Source organism: Procambarus clarkii, chromosome 58 (assembly GCF_040958095.1).
Source record: "Procambarus clarkii isolate CNS0578487 chromosome 58, FALCON_Pclarkii_2.0, whole genome shotgun sequence".
In the NCBI taxonomy this organism is placed as follows: Eukaryota; Metazoa; Arthropoda; class Malacostraca; order Decapoda; family Cambaridae; genus Procambarus; species Procambarus clarkii.
Window position 1 is genome coordinate 21,058,623 of NC_091207.1, and position 19,756 is coordinate 21,078,378.

The window sequence follows — 19,756 nt, forward strand, 5'->3', positions numbered from 1 at the left end:
AGTTCTCCAAATGTGTAATAAACTGTTGCCTACAAGTAAAAGTCAACATTATTGTATATGAAATATAAATTTAGATACTGTGAAGTATAATTTTCATTGCAAACCAAAGAATAGCTAACAGCTAGGACAGTGTAGGATGAGAAGGTTAATGTAAATGATCCACATTTTCTCTTGGAAGTGTGAAGTGAAGCTGGTATATATATATATACACAAGAAAAATTGACACAGCAATATTATCCCCCAAATGTTTAGCATGGGTGTAGTGCCATCATCCAGACAGAGCTGTAATCTCTTGCTGCACACCTAAGTTTAAAAATACATCTGCTCCATAGCTCCAGGAAGCTCGACCTGGATCTCCCTTGTCACCCCTGAGTCCTGGTAGTCCTGGAAGACCTGGAGTGCTCTTCCCAGGTGGTCCTTTGTGTCCTCGAGGACCCCGTGTACCATGACAGCACTCGCCCTTGGGTCCCTGCTCTCCTGGCTCACCTGCCGGGCCAGGCTTGCCTGCTGGTCCAACAAGACAAGTCTCTTCAGGGCATTGTCCAGGTTCACCTGTAGGACCTTTGTCTCCCCTGTCTCCATGATCACCTTCCTCTCCGGGACTCCCTGGGTCACCCACCATGTCATAAGCTGTCGGTAGAAATGGAAAATTGTCACTTTTACTAAAAGAGGAATATTTTGTTGTAGATTCAGAATCATGTGCACCATGCTGCTGGCTTTACTGGTGAACCACTGGATGGAAAACTATTTAGTTGACATGACTATTTGTCTTTAGGACCCAATAAACTAAAAAATATTGCCGTATGAAAGTCACCAATTACCTTGAACCCCCTTTTAATAAAAAAATTTGCAAATTACAGTGGTTTCTAGATTATATGAAGTACTTGGAACTTGATCCATTGTGCTTTATTAATATTTAGATGTCAGTTTTGTTTATTTTGTCCATTTTATTTTAGATAAAAGGTGCTTATTTGCACAACTGATAGAGGGACACAATTTCTACACATTTTAATAGCAAAATTTAACCCCTAAGCAGACGACAAGTCACAATAACGTGGCTGAAATATGTTGACCAGACCACACACTACTTGATCGACTTGAGAATGGTCCAGGATGGACCGAAATGCCGTCGTCCCTTCACTTTCTAGTGTGTGGTCTGGTCAACATTTAACCCCTAAAAAAATATTTTGGTTCCCATTTGCTACTGCCATAGGCAGACGATTCTTGTCTCTAGGACTCTTATCCTAGATGGGGGCCAAGATGTCTTCCCAGTACTTTGTCATATAATGCTTTGAAACTACTGATGGTTTTAGCCTTTTCTACTTTCTGAACTTGTTCCAGCCATCTACCACTAGGTTTGCAAAAGAAAATAATATTTTTTCCGGTACCTTTGTTTCTTTGGCTTGAATCTATGACCTCTTATTCTAGAGGTTGCAGGCTTCAGGAATTCCTGTCATCTTGGTCAATTCCAGTTATTATTGGGTAAGTAGTGATGTTATCACCTCTTTTTCTTCCCTCCTCTAGCTTTGGCATATCTGACACCTAGTCTATCCTCGTAACTTGTTTTTCTGGTCTGGAAGCCATTCTGTCTTTACATCATTTCCAGTTTATTGATATGCTGCTTGTGATATGGGCACCATCCAACTGCTGCATATTCCAATTTTGGTCTCACAAAAGTCATGAACACTTAGTATTTCACCATCCATATAATTGAAAGCAATTCTGAAGTTGGAAAGTGCAGCATATACTTCACACACAGTCTTTTGTGTTCGTCTGGTGACATTCTACTAGCCAGAACGACCCCCTAGACTCTGACTGACTGACTGACTGACTGACTGACTCCCTCTCTCTGACCGACTCCCAGAGTTATTTAATTCCTTTCCACAATTTATAATTTCTGTGTGGCCTATTTTCACCTATTCCACGTTCTATAACAGCCTTTTTCCAAATATCTGCTAAGATTCCTGTGGACAAAGATGTCTGGTGTGTACCCCTTCCTTTTGTTCCTATCTTACCCCAAATGGAGTACTGCCCTGCCTTAAGCACTGCTCCATACTCTCTTCTCCCTTCAGAGCAGGAGAGTATCAAATAATATGTACTGTACATGGAAGGCCAGGTCCCAAATTTGCACAGTAAAGTAACATACTGGAGTGACATATGGAAGGAAATGCAGAAAAGAGCCAGTTAAGAGTAGTGTCACAGGCACAGAGAACACTGTATGAACATCAGAGGTCCACCGTCGTGCAAAATCCTCCCAGCATTTACAGCATAAGAAATATTGCTGAAAAAAAGTGGAAAACAAGAAAAAATGGACAGTTTTCTGCAAGTAGTACCAGACCAACTGGACTGTAGTGGCTATGTGGGCCTGCGGGCCACTCCAAGCAATAGCACATTACACCAAGCTCTCAAGTCAAGCCTGGTCCCAGGCCAGGCTTAGGGAGTAGAACTCCTAGAACCTCATCCAGGTACAATCTAAGTACACAGGTCCATGACAATCTCCTAGCAAATTTAAGAAATATTACTACAACAAAGGTTGAAGTCTTCAAGCAAGAGCTGAATAAGTTCCTACAGGAAGTGCCTGGTCAACCAGGTTATGATGGCTGATGTAAGCCTACACAGTATATAGGCCACTGCCAGCAGCAATATCTTCGCTGATCAGGCAATCACCAGGAATACCTGTCCCTAAGCTGGGTTCTGGGTATTGAACTCTTAACACAAATGGGTAAATGTTTTTCCATTCTGGCCATTTAAGTAAATATAAATACGCTGTATTACATTTAAATATAAGTTGCTATGCAATATTGTACATTATTTTTATAGCTTTTTGGAAGATGAAATACTGAATGTACAGTATTGCAATTCATGTAACTATTAATACACTGTTATTGGAAGAACACTAGAGAGCTGCCTTGTAGGCATGCTCCTCGTACACTCTTGCCGTGTCCGTCACACCCTCAAAGCCCATAAGAATTCAACTCGTGTGCCTTTTACCCCTTTCCACTAACCTCTGTCAAGACTGACACGCATACGGAGTATAGCAGCTACCAGCAAGTCGATTCTGGTGTTTAGTTTGGAGATGAGATCAATCTTCTCCTTCACCACTAGGTACTTGGACATCAGGATAGAGATGTCCCATGGGCATTCCTGTGGTTCTTCCTGTCAATGTAAACATGTGGTAAAATGTTATTTGAGTGCATACATTGATTAAATGTTAGTGTGTACGTACACACTAACTAAAATCTCTAACACTAACTAATGTTAGTGTGTACGTACACACTCCTTGTGTGTACGTGTTGTATGTACAGTGACACTTCTAAAATCCGAATCATGTGTTCTGGACTCATTCAAATTTACTTTAAACCCAGATTTACAGAAATTTGTCATTTTTTGGCTATTACCATTCTTTTGATAATTATTTGTTGGGCTATTACCAAATTTTCTGCATTTTTCTTATAGAAATTTATACAATACATTTTAATGCATATTTGAACACATTTTGAATTTGTGCATAATAATTATGCACAAAAAAAAATAGTGTAAACTCATCACTGCCGTCCAACAGATGGGTGCAGGTTGCAATATAAGCAAATCAAAATTATATGCAACTAACTCACCACAAATGTAAATTGATTAGCATTGAAATTGCCACAGTTCAGTTCTTGAAGTGCAGTACTGTAGTACAATTGGGTTCATTCTCGACTCACAATTCGGAATTCAGAGTTCAAATCCCAGGCAGGACAGAAATGGACACACACACTCTCTTTCTCTATATCTTAAGGTTATCTTAAGATGATTTCGGGGCTTTTTAGTGTCCCCGCGGCCCGGTCCTCGACCAGGCCTCCACCCCCAGGAAGCAGCCCGTGACAGCTGACTAACACCCAGGTACCTATTTTACTGCTAGGTAACAGGTTTTACTCTACCTTAAACAATGTAACTAGCTTATCAAGACTAAGTATCTTGGCTAAATCAATTCTGAAGTCACACTGACCTGGCTTTGAAGGTCTTTATTATTGGTTAAACGCCTTGTGTGTTTCTGTTCTCGTATTGGCATCCTTGGTGATATTTAGCGCCCGGACATTTGATGGTGCTACATATCCTTCCCGGTTTGGTGCCTTCTTTTGATAATTATTTACACATAAGGGGCATAACTGGCCGACCCATCGCAGTGTTCAAGAGAGAACGGGACAAGCACCAGCACAAAGGATAACTGATCAACCAGGCTGTGATTCATACGTCAGGCTGCGAGCAGCCGCGTCCAACAGCCTGGTTGACCAGTCCAGCAACCAGGAGGCCTAGTCGACGACCGGGCCGCGGGGATGCTAAACCCCGGAAGCACCTCAAGGTAACCTCAAGGTAGGAGTCTAACCGGCATTCTTCTGCCCTGGACTCTCCTCTCCAGCCTGTCTTTTCCTGCAGATAAGCCCAGTCCACTCTTATTAATCTTTCCTTTCCAGGAAATGTGGCATCTTGTGAGGTGCCATTATGAATAAGCTTGGAGAGCTACTATGGAGTTCTTTCCAGAATTTAAGAGCTGAAGATGATTAATACCATTTCCTAATGGGCCCCTCAATAGCTTCTCATCCTCATCCCCCGTCCTATTTCCTTCCCCAACGGGATGCTGGATTTGGCATGAGTGCCTTCAGTGTGAGGTGACAGGCAGGCTGTGACCTTCACTATCCTGGACACATCACTGGTAGTCTTGACTAAAAGCAATGATTATTTGTTTACCTTAGGGTGCCCAGTGCTTTCAAGCAATCATCTGTTTTATTGCATCTAGGCTTTCTGGTGGGGTTTTCTCAGCTTTCAGTTGATATGATATCCATGCTCCACTCACTCCATAGTAAGAGTTAGATCCTGGTAGAGTACGTGCTACCAGTAAGCGAGGATGGGCCTCAGAGGCTTTGTGCATTTAGCCAGGGCTTGATGGCACAACCAGATAAACTTTGGGAGAAGGGGCTTGCCAAACAATGGTGTTTCATAACATTCAATACTTTGATTTGTTAAGGGGTTTTCTTCCAAATTTCTTAAAAATACAATTTACTTCAGAAAATGTGGCAAAAGATAATTAAGGTGGCATACAGCACACAGACGTAATGAGAATAAATGCTAAGACAGTGAGGGTAGTGTTAAAGGTAGTTAGTTGCACTAGATCTAAGGAATAAGGAACTACTCACGTGACAGTCACGCTCACAGCAGCCTCTACCAGCGACGAGAGCGATTATAGTCATGTATAGTTCGTTGTTACCACAGTCTGTTGGTACTGGGTAAGAGGGACAGCTGGTGTCACATTTACCCGGCGGACCTGGTATTCCCCGAGGCCCAGGGAGACCTTGCCCAGGGAGTCCTGGAGGCCCTGGTAATCCTGAACATGGTGGGCCAGGAGGACCAGGAAAACCTTTTGGGCCAGATGGGCACTTGACGTCTATACAGGGATCACACGGAGTAATACTCGGACATGTTGGGCAAGGTGGAATCGGTGGTGATGGAGGGCAAACAACAGGGGGGCAAGGCTGTTGTGGAGGACAAACAGGAGCAGGACAGGGCCGTTGTGGAGGGCAAACAAGAGGAGGACAGGGCCGTTGTGTAGGGCAAGCAAGAGGAGGACAGGGCCGTTGTGGAGGGCAAACAAGAGGAGGACAGGGCTGCGGTAGTGGGCAAGCGGGCTGGGCAGGGCACTGGGCTGGACAAGCACCAGGCATACAGTAAGGAGACCCATGACCATAGGGACACGTCTGTTGTTGGTACGGGTACTGGCGCTTCGACGCCTCCTTGATGGTCCAGGGCTGCAGCTCAGCTAACAGGTTATCCAGCTGCTCCAGGTCAGCACGCGTTGTCTCGTTGGTGACACCTGTAGGCAGTAGTAATCCTCTTGTAATCTACACTCATAAAAAGATCTCTATATTGGAAAACAACAACCCGCCAAACACACACCGAAACTACGACGTTGGTGCAACGTTCGAACAAGTTTTAGCACCTCCTAACCAGTTATAACAACCAATATAGCAAGTTGTAACAACGTTCTAATACGTCATAAACACGTTAAGCCAAGATGTAACAACTTTATTACAAGTTGTAACAAGCGGAAAATAGAGACAGTTATGGTTTGTGTTTCCAGGGAAGCTACCATAAAACTACTTTAAGAGCACAACACAACTTTCTTTAACGACCCCACGAAAATGAGAATCCTAGCTGATATCCTGGATTGGCTCTTAAGACTAGGCATGCCACTGCTACTTGGCAGGAACAAAGGTAAGTAAGTCAGAACAGACCAATGATCTCAATTGTCTGGGCCTACCTGTGCTCGGCTCACTGCCTACAGTGCCTGATCATGCCAGTTTACTCCAAAGTCAGAGGCACTAGTATAGGCCTGAATTTCATCTCTAACTTATCATTTCTCATTAGGCCCTGCCTGTCACCCTTGATAGATCTTAAAAGTTATTACTATTAAGCAGGGATAACGTCTGAGACAAAGCAGGTCATCGCAGGCACCCCCTCCCCCGTGCCCTTTATGGCATCTGTGCTCTATGGCATCCCCCCCTGTGCTCTATGGCACTCCCCTTGTGTTCTATGGCACTCCCCTTGTGTTCTATGGCATCCCCCTGTGTTCTATGGCACCCCACCCCCCGTGATGTTTATGGCACCCCCATGCTCTTTATGGCACCACTCGCGTGCTCTTATGGCAACCCCCTTGTGCTCTATGGCACCCCACCCCCGTGCTTTATGGCACCCCACCCCCGTGCTCTATGGCACCCCACCCCCGTGCTCTATGGCACCCCACCCCCGTGCTCTATGGCACCCCACCCCCGTGCTCTATGGCACCCCACCCCCGTGCTCTATGGCACCCCACCCCCGTGCTCTATGGCACCCCACCCCCGTGCTCTTATGGCAACCCCCACCCCCTCCCCCACACCCCAAAGGCTTTGTGCCTTTTGATAATTAATTACTTTCATATCCTTGCATATAAATCTACAATTTAAAAAAAATATTTATTATAATTTGTTGAGCACTTTAAGGGTCACGATTAAAATATCTGCTGTCATAGTTGAACATTTCTTCTGATAAATAAATGCTTACGTTTTTGATCATCTTTACAATACACTAATAGAGAATTATTACTAAACTTTTCTGAATGTGGTGTAGAGTAAAGCCTTCATGTGTGGTAGATGTGTGCACTGTTCTCTCGTGCCAAGGGTGGCACCCTGGTATTTTGTTCAATTGAACAGTAGTCTACAGTCTTATGGCCATGTGATAAGTTACTCTAGGCCATTGTTTTCCTGGGTCACTATCTCCTCGGCCCGGTCCCCTTGATCCCCCTCCCCCGAGTCCTTCTATCCCCTCGTCCTCGTCCGCATTGTACCCCGGCTACTGTGACCCCCGCTGGCACTGTACCCCCGCTACTGTGAGTACCCTAAATACCCTTGTTCTTTCACCGTGTACTCCCACAGTTGCAAGGGTGGGAGGATACCTACAGCTCTTGGGTCCCACCTCTCAATCCATAAATGTTCGGTGTATGGGTCCCGGAGCCTATATTGGTGTGTAATATCTACGGTTAACGGTGTGAGGCTCCACCTCCTCCTAGGATACTATCAATGACATGTGCTGACACGGAAATAATTATTTACAATTTATCTGCCGATCATTTGGGCATGTCATATCTGCGTCCTCTTGTTAATTTACTACATTACTGCCAATACTAGTCTGTCCGTCTGCCCCGAGTAATTTGTATGTGGTGATCATGTCTACCCTGCTTCTTCTCGCTTCCAGTCATGCAAGGTTAACCTCCTTTAGTCTTTCCTCGTAATTTACGGTGGTGCGAGAAGCAAGTTTGCAGCTGGACCAGCAGTGTTGCCACACTTTATAATCTAGCGTTTGTATACAAATAGTGTGGTCAGTTAAGTTACTAATTTGTTAAAACCTACGCATGCTTCTAGTCTATTTTGTGAAGGAACATTATTATTATGGCGATATATAGGACAAGGTCAGATTTACCAGTGATTCCAGGGTGGTGTGGGCGTGGCGAGGGCGCCAGGGGCGGGGGTCCAGGGTGGCGGAGGCCGCCCACACGTCTGCCGGCACCAGCAGCGGGCGGCGGCGGAGCCAACAGCAGCAGCAGCAGCAGCACAACTGCCTCTGTCACCCACACAAGACCCGCCATGATGGTCTTCACCACCTGCAACAATACACGGTCACAACTCACATGTATTATTGACAAATAAATGTTTACAATTTGCTGTATGGTGCCTATTAATCTTCGTTTAAATTACCAATCAAGCTGTCAATGCAATCACTGAAAGTACTCAGAGTATGGGTAACGATGTGTATCAGTGCTATACCGACGGCTCTGTAGAAGAAGGTGGACGATGTACCGGATGTGCATGTAACATATTTGAACAATCTTCTCTCGTACATACAGCAATGAAGCGCGTCAATGACTGGGCAAGTACAATTCAAACCGAACTTGCAGGCATATACCTTGCCACTGAATTTTTAAAAGACAAAGGCAGTGGACTTATATACTGTGACTCGCAGAGTGCACTCCTGGCATTGAACGCACATAGTAGTGACACCCAGAAAATAGTCAGTGATATTCGAATGAATGTTTTAGCTGCTAAAGAAAACAGATTTGAAATTAAATTCCTATGGATACCATCACATGTTGGCATCTCAAGGCATGACACTGTTGATATGCTTGCTAAGACAGCCTGCAGAAAACCAGTGGTAGAAATTAATATGGGTGTTTCATTTGCAGTGACAAAGAGAATACTTAAACAAATATCTAATGCAAATCTCACCGACCTAACAAATTCACAAAGACCTGAAAGTTGTAGCATTAAATATTATGATAGATATCGTGAGGAGACATTCACATATGGGACTAATAGAACAAGAACCCGGCAATGTGATGTTATAGTGGCCAGAATACGCCTGGGATATAGACGTATCTGGCAGCTTTCTCAAAACCCAAATGTCGAGTACACAATGTCAACTTTGTGAAAGAGAAAACATGCACTCTCTTGAACATTATATTGTAGAATGTCCCATATTGACTGACTTTCGCCCTCCTGGGCTGAGGTATGCTGAACTCTGTAACTACTATATGAGTACTGGAACACTTGATATATTGGACTTGTATCCAAGATTGACCATGTAATGTATCAATTATACAATGTATGTATGTGATGTAACTATATAACCTGAGCTTGTAAAAACACCTTCATCACCTTCAGTGATTAAGTGCTTAATTGCACACTAGTTTCTCTATCAGCTATCTTACATTTGTCTCTCTCTTACTCTGACAGGGTATGTGTATGCATGTATATATATATATATATATATATATATATATATATATATATATATATATATATATATATATATATATATATATATATATACGTATATGTACGTATGTGTGTATATGTATATGTGTATAAAGTATATATGGAAGCTGATCAGAATTACATTTCACCTTTTGTAAATGCACATTAATGACACTATGTAAAAGACACATCGAACACTTTATGTAGGGCATACGTAAATCTGTGTATCTATGTATTTACGTATATAGGTTAGCTTAGCATTTTAAAAGTACCGAATCACCTTCTGTGGTTGATTGTTCAATAAACCCTTGAACTATATGTTTAACACATCTCTAACCCTGTCCATGGAGGACAGAAGAAAATGTATATATGCTGGTTAGCATTGTAAATGTCTGGCCACGTCTGTGGTAGAAAAAAAACGCCTCTCCACGTGTAGTCAGTCCCCTTGTGAGAAATTAGCGAGCACGACCCCCCACTTGCAGGCAAATACCTTGCCCCTGAATTTTTAAAAGAAAGGCAGTGGACTTTTATACTGTGACTCGCAGAGTGCATTCCTGGCACTGAACGTACATAGTAGTGACACCCAGAAAATAGTCACTGTAGCCCACTGGCACTGTAGCCTGGCTACTGTGAACCCACAGTGGCACTGTACCCTGACTACCGTGACCCCCATTGGCACTGTACCCTGGCTACTGTGACCCCCCATTGGCACTGTACCCTGGCTACTGTAACCACCCGCTGGCACTGTACCCTGGCTATTGTGACCCCCGCTAGCACTGTACCCTGGCTACTTTGAACCCCACTGGCACTGTACCCTGGCTACTGTGACCCCCTGCTGGCACTGTACCGTGGCTACTGTGACCCCCGCTGGCACTGTACCCTGGCTACTGTGACCCCCGCTGGCACTGTACCCTGGATGCTGTGACCCCCTACTGCCATTGTACCCTGGGTACTGTGACCCTCACTGGCACTGTACCCTGGCTAATGTGACCCTACTGGCACTGTACCCTGGCTACTGTGACCCTACTGGCACTGTACCCTGGCTACTGTGACCCCCACTGGCACTGTACCCTCGCTACTGTGACCCCCCACTGGCACTGTACCCTGGCTACTGTGAATCCCCACTGGCACTGTACCCCTGGCTACTGTGAACCCCCACTGGCACTGTACCCTGGGTACTGTGAACCCCCACTGGCACTGTACCCTGGGTACTGTGACCCCCCACTGGCACTGTACCCTGTGTACTGTGACCCCCACTGACACTGTACCCTGGGTACTGTGACCCCCACTGGCACTGTACCCTGGCTACTGTGACCCCATTACTGGCACTTTACCCTGGCTACTGTGACCCCCCACCGGCATTGTACCCTGGCTACTGTGACCCCCCACCGGCATTGTACCCTGGCTACTGTGACCCCCCACCGGCATTGTACCCTGGCTACTGTGACCCCCACCGGCATTGTACCCTGGCTACTGAGACCCCCACTGGCACTTTATCCAGGCTACTGTGACCCCCACTGGCACTGTACCCTGGCTAGTGTGACCCCCGCTGGCACTGTACCCTGGCTACTGTGGCCCCCGCTGGCACTGTACCCCTAGCTAGTGTGACCCCTGCTGGCACTGTACCCTGGCTACTGTGGCCCCCGCTGGCACTGTACCCCTAGCTAGTGTGACCCCTGCTGGCACTGTACCCTAGCTACTGTGACATTCCACTGGTACCGTATATGGCTACTATGGCACTTTACCCTTGCTTCTGTGACCCCGCTGGCATGTTACCCTCACTGGCACTGTATCCTGGCTACTGGGACCCCCCCACTGGCACTGTATCCTGGCTACTGGGACCCCCCACTGGCACTGTATCCTGGCTACTGGGACCCCCCACTGGCACTGTATCCTGGCTACTGGGACCCCCCACTGGCACTGTATCCTGGCTACTGGGACCCCCCACTGGCACTGTATCCTGGCTACTGGGACCCCCCACTGGCACTGTAACCCGCTAAGACTGTACCCTGGCTACTGTGGCCTCCAACTGGCACTGTACTCTGGCTACTGTGATCCTCCTACTGACATTGTATCCTGGCTACTGTGATTCGCACTAGCACTGTATCCTGACTACTGTGACCCCCACTGGCACTGGACCCTGGCTACTGTGACCCCCACTGGCACTGGACCCTGGCTACTGTGACCCCCACTGGACCCTGGCTACTGTGACCCTTACTGACACTGTACCCTGGCTACTGCGACCCCCACTGGCACTGTACCCTGCCTACGGTAACCCCTGCTGGCGCTGTGCAGTCCACAGGTGTGTACCTCTACCTGTGGACCAAGACCTTTCACAGCTCCCAGACAGGCCCCCACTCGGAGTGCTACGACCCGAGACTGCACTTCATTCGTCATAATAACCCGTCCAACATAACCATGCTGAACTTAACCAAACTAAAAGAGAGTTTTTGTTATATATGGTGTGTCACGTCACTGTCGCATGGTATTTTCCATGGCAGTGCGGGTGTTAGGCGGTGCTGGTGTTAGGCGGTGCTGGTGTTAGGCGGTGCTGGTGTTAGGTTAGATTAACATTTTAAAAGCACAACAATCACCTGTGGTTGATTGTTCAATAAATCCCTGAACTATATGTTTCAAAAATCTCTCGCCCTGTCCATGGAGGACAGAAGAAAATGTGTATGTGCTGGTTAGCATTGTAAATGTCAGGCCACATCTGTGGTAGAAAATAATAATAATAAAAAAAAACTCAAGATAGGGGGAAACAGGAATTATCTTGAGATGATTTCGGGGCTTAGCGTCCCCGCGGCCCGGTCCTCGCCCAGGCCTCCTGTTACTTCCCCCCCCCCTCCCTTGAAGCAGCCCGTAGCAGCTGTCTAACTCCCAGGTACCTATTTACTGCCAGGTGAACAGCAGAATCAGAGTGAAAGAAACTGAGCCCATATATTTCCACCTCCACCGGGAATCGAACCCGGAACCTCAGAACTACGAATCCCGAGCGCTGTCCACTCAACCGTCAGGCCCCTCCTCTTCAAATTAAAAATATATGTACACTTAATATTTTGACATGCTAACGAGGCAACGTGATACAACTGGACCATCGGGGATCGAGCGCCGACCTGCAAGATGTGAGACTGTTGCTGTCCCGACCAGCTCAAGGATTTGTCCGCTTGCAATCAGGTTCTGTCCAGCATTAGTCCCTGAACTGTGTTTTGCACTGTACTCCAGCTCAGTAAGTCATCAACAATTGATGTCACTGGTAAATCACCGCTAAGCCATTCAGTGAGCTTTTTTAGCACATCGTTCATCACCGTAATTCACTGTAACTCACAATTCCGCGCAGAACCGTACATCACACCTCACTATGGCACTACTGTGCTCTACCTCACTCAGTCCTGCTACCTGGCCACGAGTTCTAGGCCAGCCCACCGTCACCACCAGCCCACCGTCACCACCACTTCACCGTCACCACCAGCCCACCGTCACCACCAGCCCACCGTCACCACCACTTCACCGTCACCACCAGCCCACCGTCACCACCACTTCACCGTCACCACCAGCCCACCGTCACCACCAGCCCACCGTCACCACCAGCCCACCGTCCCACAACACAATAACTCATTGTCACCCACCACAATTTCCGTCACCATCACCCACTAAATTGTCATTTGTTGTTGTTGTTGTTGATGTTTAAAATTCGCTACTTGGAACAAAAAGTTCCAAGTAGCACGGGCTATGGCGAGCCCGAGTTGTCACTTGTGATTTCACAAAACGTTTTCTATCGCGTCACCATCTCTAGGGGCCTCGATAGGGGAAACTTAGACCCCAGCTAGGGACACGAGAACCCCCCCCCCAGGTAGAAGGGGGCGGGGGGGGGGGGAGTCTCGTACTACACAAGCGGATCAGTAAAAAAAATGTAACTTATAGGGGCCTCGTAGCCTGGTGGATAGCGCGCAGGACTCGTAATTCTGTGGCGCGGGTTCGATTCCCGCACGAGGCAGAAACAAATGGGCAAAAGTTTCTTTCACCCTGAATGCCCCTGTTACCTAGCAGTAAATAGGTACCTGGGAGTTAGTCAGCTGTCACGGGCTGCTTCCTGGGGGTGGAGGCCTGGTCGAGGACCGGGCCGCGGGGACACTAAAGCCCCGAAATCATCTCAAGATAACCTCAAGATACTAAAATAAAATATGATGATACTAGTCAAAAGTTAAGGAAACTGATGGTAACCAGCTGATGAATATATTAAAACCAAGACAGATTAAAAATAAAACCAAAATGGTTTAATTACAATGCTTTAATTAAAACAATTTTGTTTTTAATTCACGACAACACCGGTTAAAAATACAGTCCTTAACCTCCCTTTATTGTTAAAACCTTTATTACAACATGATGCCTAATTACATCACTGAGCAATTGAAGTTAATGCTGTCATTATTCGGCATTCATGACGCCCTGACATCCACGGCAGCCTGACATCATTAACGGCAGCCTGACATCATTAACGGCAGCCTGACATCATTAACGGCAGCCTGACATCATCATCCACGGCAGCCTGACAACATCATCCACGGCAGCCTGACATCATTAACGGCAGCCTGACAACATCATCCACGGCAGCCTGACAACATCATCCACGGCAGCCTGACATCATCCACGGCAGCCTGACATCATCAACGGCAGCCTGACATCATCAACGGCAGCCTGACATCATCAACGGCAGCCTGACATCATCAACGGCAGCCTGACATCATCAACGGCAGCCTGACATCATTAACGGCAGCCTGACATCATTAACGGCAGCCTGACATCATTAACGGCAGCCTGACATCATTAACGGCAGCCTGACATCATTAACGGCAGCCTGACATCATTAACGGCAGCCTGACATCATTAACGGCAGCCTGACATCATTAACGGCAGCCTGACATCATTAACGGCAGCCTGACATCATTAACGGCAGCCTGACATCATTAACGGCAGCCTGACATCATTAACGGCAGCCTGACATCATTAACGGCAGCCTGACATCATTAACGGCAGCCTGACATCATCAACGGCAGCCTGACATCATCAACGGCAGCCTGACATCATTAACGGCAGCCTGACATCATTAACGGCAGCCTGACATTAACGGCAGCCAGACATCATTAACGGCAGCCTGACATCATTAACGGCAGCCTGACATCATTAACGGCAGCCTGACATCATTAACGGCAGCCTGACATCATTAACGGCAGCCTGACATCATTAACGGCAGCCTGACATCATTAACGGCAGCCTGACATCATCATCCACGGCAGCCTGACATCATTAACGGCAGCCTGACATCATTAACGGCAGCCTGACATCATTAACGGCAGCCTGACAACATCATTAACGGCAGCCTGACAACATCATTAACGGCAGCCTGACAACAACATTAACGGCAGCCTGACATCATCATTAACGGCAGCCTGACAACATCATTAACGGCAGCCTGACAACATCATTAACGGCAGCCTGACAACATCATTAACGGCAGCCTGACAACATCATTAACGGCAGCCTGACAACATCATTAACGGCAGCCTGACAACATCATTAACGGCAGCCTGACAACATCATTAACGGCAGCCTGACATCATTAACGGCAGCCTGACATCATTAACGGCAGCCTGACAACATCATTAACGGCAGCCTGACAACATCATTAACGGCAGCCTGACAACATCATTAACGGCAGCCTGACAACATCATTAACGGCAGCCTGACAACATCATTAACGGCAGCCTGACATCATTAACGGCAGCCAGACATCATTAACGGCAGCCTGACATCATTAACGGCAGCCTGACATCATCCCCGGCAGCCTGACATCACCTGGTGATCCGGAACGGGAGTTTCTCCATCTTTCCCACAACCAACGCCTCAACACCTCCATACATCTTTCCTTAATCAGGGCGGCGGCTTTTTTGTTTTGTTTCCATTTATAAAACCGGTCACGGGCTTCATAACTCCACAACCCGAGGTGGTTGTAAACAACCCCCGTAGTGCCTCCCGGCTCATAGACTTTAATAAAGGCAAACACAGGCGCCGTGATTCAGTAAAGATGTACAGGTTTCGAAAGCAGTCTTTCCGACAGTCCTGGTTGTGGTGGTGGCGAGAGGCGACAGACCCGACGGCCGGGGCGCGACAGACCCGACAGCCGGGCCGCAGACAGACCCGACGCCAACTCATTATAAATATAGTCATTTTACTGATATTCATTATCCATCATCACCGAGTATTGTGCTTCAATTAACTGTCATTTCTCCCCGAGAATATTTGATATTAATAACTGAAACACCGGACAAACGGCCAGCCACAGGTGTTTATGGGCCGTTGTCAAGGGCAACAATTACCTCCCAAAACAACTGAGCATCTAAATGAAAGATTAATTACTCGACGTTTGTGGCGCGAACATCCCGCCATCAGCCAATATTGTGGCGGCGGCACCGCTAGTCTTCACAAATATAACAATTGCATTTGCATTCCAATGGCGTAATGGAAATAAAATAATTATAGATATTGGCCGTTGGCATTCCCATCGACCAATCAGCACTCGTGTCCCATACCGCTTGGGCACCCACATTACAGGGAAAACTATTTAAAATATAACAATAAAATAAATTAAAAATGTCGGAACTCATCAGAATCAACCGATATGAATTTGTCTTTTGTTTTGATTTAAAGATTAAGCTTCGCTCCAACGCCCGCGTCTCGGCACGAGAGAGATAGATACGTACAGATACAGATAGATATAGATATAATTTCATTTTGTTACCAGTAGCACAGTAGTCTACGTCCTCAACTCATAACCCGGGATCAATTCTCGACTAGGACGGAAGCCTCATGGCCTGTCCCAGGCACGGGTACGTACAGTCCTCTCAGGCATGGTACGTACAGACCCTCCCAGGCACGGCACGTACAGACCCTCCCAGGCACGGGTACGTACAGTCCTCTCAGGCATGGCACGTACAGTCCCTCCCAGGCACGGCACGTACAGACCCTCCCAGGCACGGCTACGTACAGTCCCTCCCAGGCACGTAGTCCCTCCCAGGCACGGCACGTACAGTCCCTCCCAGGCACGGCTACGTACAGTCCCTCCCAGGCACGGCTACGTACAGTCCCTCCCAGGCACGGCACGTACAGTCCCTCCCAGGCACGGCACGTACAGTCCCTCCCAGGCACGGCACGTACAGTCCCTCCCAGGCACGGCACGTACAGTCCCTCCCAGGCACGGCACGTACAGTCCCTCCCAGGCACGGCACGTACAGTCCCTCCCAGGCACGGCACGTACAGTCCCTCCCAGGCACGGCACGTACAGACCCTCCCAGACACGTACAGTCCCTCCCAAGCACGGCACGTACAGACCCTGCCAGGCACGGCACGTACAGTCTCTCCAAGGAACAGCACGTACAGACCCTGCCAGGCACGTACAGACCCTGCCAGGCACGACACGTACATTCCCTGCCAGGCACGTACAGACCCTGCCAGGCACGTAGAGACCCTGCCAGGCCCAGCACCTCGTCCCTCCATGTTACAGCACGTATAACCTCTCCCACAGTCGTCCGGCGCCTGTGGGAGCCTGGGAGAAAGAGAGCATAGCGGCTCCTGCCCCTTTACTCAGCGTGCTGGCAACTGCCAAGTCTGCCCTGTACTGTCCAAACACCTCCCGTGTGCTCCCTCATCTTGAGGTTATCTTGAGATGATTTCGGGGCTTTAGTGTCCCCGCGGCCCGGTCCTCGACCAGGCCTCCACCCCCAGGAAGCAGCCCGTGACAGCTGACTAACTCCCAGGTACCTATTTTACTGCTAGATAACAGGGGCATTCAGGGTGAAAGAAACTTTGCCCATTTGTTTCTGCCTCGTGCGGGAATCGAACCCGCGCCACATAATTACGAGTCCTGCGCGCTATCCACCAGGCTACGACGAATACAAACTCCAGCTGAAAGACGAAAAACCCAGAAATACAAGGACAAACACAGAGACATGATCACCACATACAAGATTCTCAAGGGAATTTATAGTGTTTCACTCTATGCCCCTGTTACATAGCAGTAAAATAGGTACCTGGGTGTTAGTCAACTGTCACGGGCTGCTTCCTGGGGGTGGAGGCCTGGTCGAGGACCGGGCCGCGGGGACACTAAAAGCCCCGAAATCATCTCAAGATAACCTCAAGATACACAGTTTATTTAACACAAGGGGAACACGCGCTAGGGGACACAGGTGTAAATTGAGTGCCCAAATGAGCCATAGAAATAATTTTTTTTTCAGTGTCAGTAGTTAGATGGAATACATTAGGAAGCAATGTTGTATTTAATTATTTTCTACCACAGACGTGGCCAGACATTTACAATGCTAACCAGCATATATACATTTTCTTCTGTCCTCCATGGACACTGGAGGCAGATTCCATACACAGTTTTACGTGTAGATATGATAAGAGCCCAGTAGGCTCGGGAACCTGTACACCAGTTGATTGACGGTTGAGTGAAGGGACCAAAGAGCCAGAGCTCAACCCCCGCAAGCACAAGTAGGCGAGTGTACACACACACAGAGCAAGATACCTGGTGGTACTGGTAGAGAAGGCAGTGGTAGTGGTGGTAGCAACAAGTGAGGGCGCTGGGCACTAGTGGAGCAACTGTTGAACCATGGCCCTGGGTGGTAGTGCCCGCCACGCACTCGCACACACGCACGCACGCACGCACACACGCACACTCTTGCAACAATTTAAATATGGCCGCGGACTACACACACACACACACCGTAGACTGGTTAAGGTCTCGCGTGACCAACCAGGCTGTGGTGGATATGCGGGCCGCTCCAAGCAACAGCCTGTTGCACCAAGTTATCACAAGTAGAGCCTGACCTCAAGCCGGGCTCGGGTGGGTAGAACAACTCTCGAAAGCCTCTCCAGGTATGCTCCAGGTACAGAAATGTAAACTGCCTTGTATAGAGACTCGTGAACCTTTTCGTGAATCGCTTGTGATATAAATTAGACTATTGATGTGTGTGTGTGTGTGTGTGTGTGTGTGTGTGTGTGTGTGTGTGTGTGTGTGTGTGTGTGTGTGTGTGTGTGTGTGTGTGCTGCTGTACCCGAGTGTGGTGTTGTAGGTTGTGGATACAGAGATGAGTGACCCTGGAGTACAGTCAGGGTGTTGTCTGGTATGCATGAGGCGGGGGGGGGGGGGGGGTGAAGGATACAAGACAGTACAAGTTGGGGGAGGGGGGGAGAGGGGGGGAGGGGGGAGGGGGAGAGAGAAGGGGGTCGTAGAGCCCATGTGAGGCAGCCTTGTTCTTCGCCAGACGCTCTGACTGTGTATCTCACACACACACACACACACACACACACACACACACACACACACACACACACAAACGGCCTCGCGGCTCGGTGGATAGCGTTCGAGGGTCGCAATCCTAAGAACCCGGGTTCGATTTCCGGCCGAGGCAGAAACAAACGGACAGTTTTTCACCCTGAAGCTCTTGTACCCTAAAAGTTCACCTAAAAGTAAATAGGTACCTGCGAGTTAGACAGCTGCTACCTGGCTACTGGCTAAGAACCAGTGAAGAACAGAGGTGCCATAGGCACAATCAGAGAACACTGTATAAACATCAGGGGTCCGCGGTTGTTCAACACCCTCCCAGCGAGCATCAGAAATATTGCCGGAACAACCGTGGACATCAAGAGAAAACTAGAGGGTTTTCTTCGTGTTTTTTTTTTTTCTACCACAGACGTGGCCACACATTTACAATGCTAACCAGCATATATACATTTTCTTCTGTCCTCCATGGACAGGGTTAGAGATGTGTTAAACATAGAGTTCAAGGGTTTATTGAACAATTAACCACAGAAGGTGATTCGGTGCTTTTAAAATGCTAAGCTAACCTACATACGTAAATACATAGATTCTTCAAGGAGTGCCGGACCAACCGGGCTGTGGTGGGTATGTGGGCCGCTCCAAGCAACAGCCTGGTGGACCAAACTCTCACAAGGGCTTGGGGAGTAGATGAACTCCCAGAACCCCATCAAGCAGGCAGGCTGCTTCCTCTGTCTGTCTGTCTGTCTGTCTGTCTGTCTGAGTGAGTGAGTGAGTGAGTGAGTGAGTGAGTGAGTGAGTGAGTGAGTGAGTGAGTGAGTGAGTGAGTGAGTGAGTGAGTGAGAGTGTGAGAGTGAGAGAGTGAGAGAGAGAGAGAGAGAGAGAGAGAGAGAGAGAGAGAGAGAGAGAGAGAGAGAGAGAGAGAGAGAGAGAAACAGATTGGTTAGAAAGGTGGGATCCAAGAGCTAATAACTCGATTCTGCATGCTCAAATAGTAAATACACACACATTACACATATTATGAATTACATTATGAGCATAAAAATTATTTTCTTTCCTGTAAATGAAATTCAAGGGTACACTTAAATAGTTTTCGAAT

The 19,756-nt window shown here is 47.7% G+C and overlaps 1 protein-coding gene across 1 annotated transcript; it reads right to left on the bottom strand.

Moving 5' to 3' along the window:
* LOC123767907 (collagen alpha-3(IX) chain) lies at positions 1-18,074 on the bottom strand. Its single transcript, XM_045758013.2, has 5 exons — positions 17,905-18,074; positions 7,990-8,170; positions 5,175-5,848; positions 3,006-3,156; positions 1-630 (listed from the first exon to the last, which is right to left on the bottom strand). Exons 2-5 carry the CDS (start codon positions 8,153-8,155, stop codon positions 269-271), a joined length of 1,353 nt encoding a protein of 450 aa, XP_045613969.2. The 5' UTR covers positions 8,156-8,170; positions 17,905-18,074; the 3' UTR covers positions 1-268.
* Between the last annotated feature and the right edge of the window lie 1,682 nt (positions 18,075-19,756).